This window comes from Fonticula alba, assembly GCF_000388065.1.
Source record: "Fonticula alba strain ATCC 38817 unplaced genomic scaffold supercont2.1, whole genome shotgun sequence".
NCBI lineage: Eukaryota > Rotosphaerida > Fonticulaceae > Fonticula > Fonticula alba.
The window spans coordinates 1,643,965-1,646,295 of NW_009242971.1; the positions used below are offsets into that span (position 1 = coordinate 1,643,965).

Consider the following 2,331-nt stretch of genomic DNA (forward strand, 5'->3'; position numbering starts at 1 on the left):
CTTGTAAAAAGCGGCCATTCAGTGCGCGCACACACTCGGCCGCGGATTCCGGCTGCTCGAAGCGGATCGTGCAGGCGCCCTTCGGGTGGAGCTGAGTCGATCGAGGCCCAGGGATACGGGGGGAGGGGCGGGATGTGGGCCGGCGGTTTCACGTGTCCGGTGCCGGAAGTGCGCGAGCGACGAGAAAGCCCAAGGTGAGTCTGGGTGGATCTGGCATGCACCACCTAATGAGGGGGGGAGGGGTATACTCTCACGGCAAGCCCGAGGGCCAGGGTCTGATGCGAAGGGAAACGCACATCGTAGATGGTGATCGAGGTGACAACACCGAAGGTCTCGCACTCCTCGAGAATGTCCTCCTTCAGGTCCACCAGGAGGCCGACGTCCTCCTGTGTGTGCAGCAGGCGTGCATGTGCGTCTGTGTCAGGCAGATTGCACGGGTACACAGGTCAGCATGTGGGAGCATGGGCACGGACCTCGATTTCCTGCTTGGTGAACATGTTCTCCAAATACACAAGCCGACAGTCGGCATTGGCCCGAGCCGCGGCATCGCGCTCTGAGTCCCAGTTCAGACGGCTGTCAGCCAGCCAGCCAGCCAGCCAGCGAGGGTGCCCGGCAGCATGGAGGGAAAGCGTACGTGGCAGATGTTAGCCCTTCCCATGGCTGGCTCTTGGCATGGAGAGAGAGAGAAAGGAAAAAAAAAGCAAAAAAAAGCAAAGAGGAATCGAGCAGCGCCCACGATGTGGTCCAGGCAGACCCAGGCACACACACACACGCACGCCGGGCTGCCAAGCATACGTACCCTTCCAAAAACTCGTACTTGGCCCGGGTCATCATGCGCCGCTTGAGCTCCTCACGCCGGGCCTTCTCCTGTTCCTTGGCCGACAGTTCGGGCGCATCGGCCCCGGCTGGCCGGGAGGCCTGCTGCCGCGAGCGCTTGGCCGCAGGCTCACGCGACTTGTCCCCCGACTGGGGGGAGAAGACCGCCCGGCGCACGCTCAGCGGGAAGTTCTGCCCCGGCGGGCGATCCGGCCGAAGGGGAAACCCATCGAGCATGTCGATGGCCAGCGGCACGGACTCCGGCCGGAAGTAGGCCACCGTTCCATCGCCCTTCAGCTGGCCGGCCTCATCGCGGTAGAAGCGCACCAGCGGCCGCGGCCCGCGCGACAGCTCCCAATACCGCGACGGGTCGCTCGGGTCCTGGGTGTCCTCCTCGTCGTCGGAGTCGTAAATCCCGCCGGTGGCCACACGCCGGATGTGGGCGGCGATTTCCTCCGCATCCACATCCAGAATCCCATACCGGGAGAAGGTGTCAGCCACCTCGACCAGCGACACATCTGGCGGCAGCCCGCTGACGTAGAGCACGCGCTCGCGCTTTTGCGCCGGCTGCTGGTCATTCGGCCGCGAGCGCTTTGCCTTGTCCGGTGGCGGGGCCGCCACTTCGGCCGGGCTGGGACCCGGGGCCGGGGCCTGGGGGGCGGCCAGGCCGCCCGGCGCCGCCGGCGCGACGAAAGCATCCTCCGCTGGGGCCATTGACGCCTGCACCGCGGCCAGGGCTGCCTCAGCGGCGGCACGCATCCGCGCATCCAGCTCCGAGTCCAGCTGGTGCTGGCCAAGCCAGTTGGCCGCGGCCGCCTCATCGTCGCCATCGCCAGGGCCATTGGGCCCGGAAGTGGCAGGCTCCTCGGAGGGAATGGCGCCGCCGGGCGCGTCCTCGGCGGCCGCACGTGCAAGACCAGCCACATTCGCAGCAGGGGCAGTCGCATCGACGGCGGCGACGGCGTCAGCCGATTCCGCATCGGTGGCGCCGGCGGCGGCCGCCTGGCGCTGCTGCTCGATCATGCGCTCGAGCTCGCGCGCCAACTCCGGGTCTTCATCTTCCTCCTCGTCGTCATCCTCGGCCTGGTCGCCTGGAGAACCGGGCTGCGGCCCGGCCGAAAGGACCGAGCCGCTGGGCTGCGGCCCGGCCGAAAGGACCGAGCTGCTGGCCTGTCCGACCAGGGCCGGCGGGACAATAAGCTGGCCGCCCGGCGCGGCATCCAATTGCGCAAAGAGATCCAACACAGCGCCGTCATCATTTGGCTGGGTGGCGCCAGGGGCCGCTGGCGTTCCGGAGTTCATCTCCAGTTCGCGGAGCAGGTCATCGAAGCCGTCGGCAGAGGGGTCCATCTGGCACGAGGAGGCAAGGGGAGAAGACCGGCAGCAAGGAGGAGGGCAGAAGCGGGAGGAAGGGGGAGATGGGCGCGTGTGCGTGTGCGCGCGTGTCCGAGGGGAGGCAAGATAACGAGAGAGAGAGAGAGAAAGAGAGAGAGAGAGAGAGAGAGAAAGAGAGAG

At 66.9% G+C, this 2,331-nt stretch overlaps 1 protein-coding gene across 1 annotated transcript in view; it reads right to left on the minus strand.

Annotated features, from left to right (window-relative positions):
* H696_00368 (hypothetical protein) overlaps positions 1-2,166 on the minus strand; it is a gene marked incomplete at both ends in the record, with an annotated part of 2,805 nt that extends 639 nt beyond the window's left edge. Inside the window, 4 exons of the mRNA XM_009494215.1 lie at positions 32-91; positions 297-386; positions 474-573; positions 800-2,166. Coding sequence (XP_009492490.1) covers positions 32-91; positions 297-386; positions 474-573; positions 800-2,166 — 1,617 coding nt within the window. The remainder of the gene's footprint in view (positions 1-31; positions 92-296; positions 387-473; positions 574-799) is intronic.
* Positions 2,167-2,331: the final 165 nt, after the last annotated feature.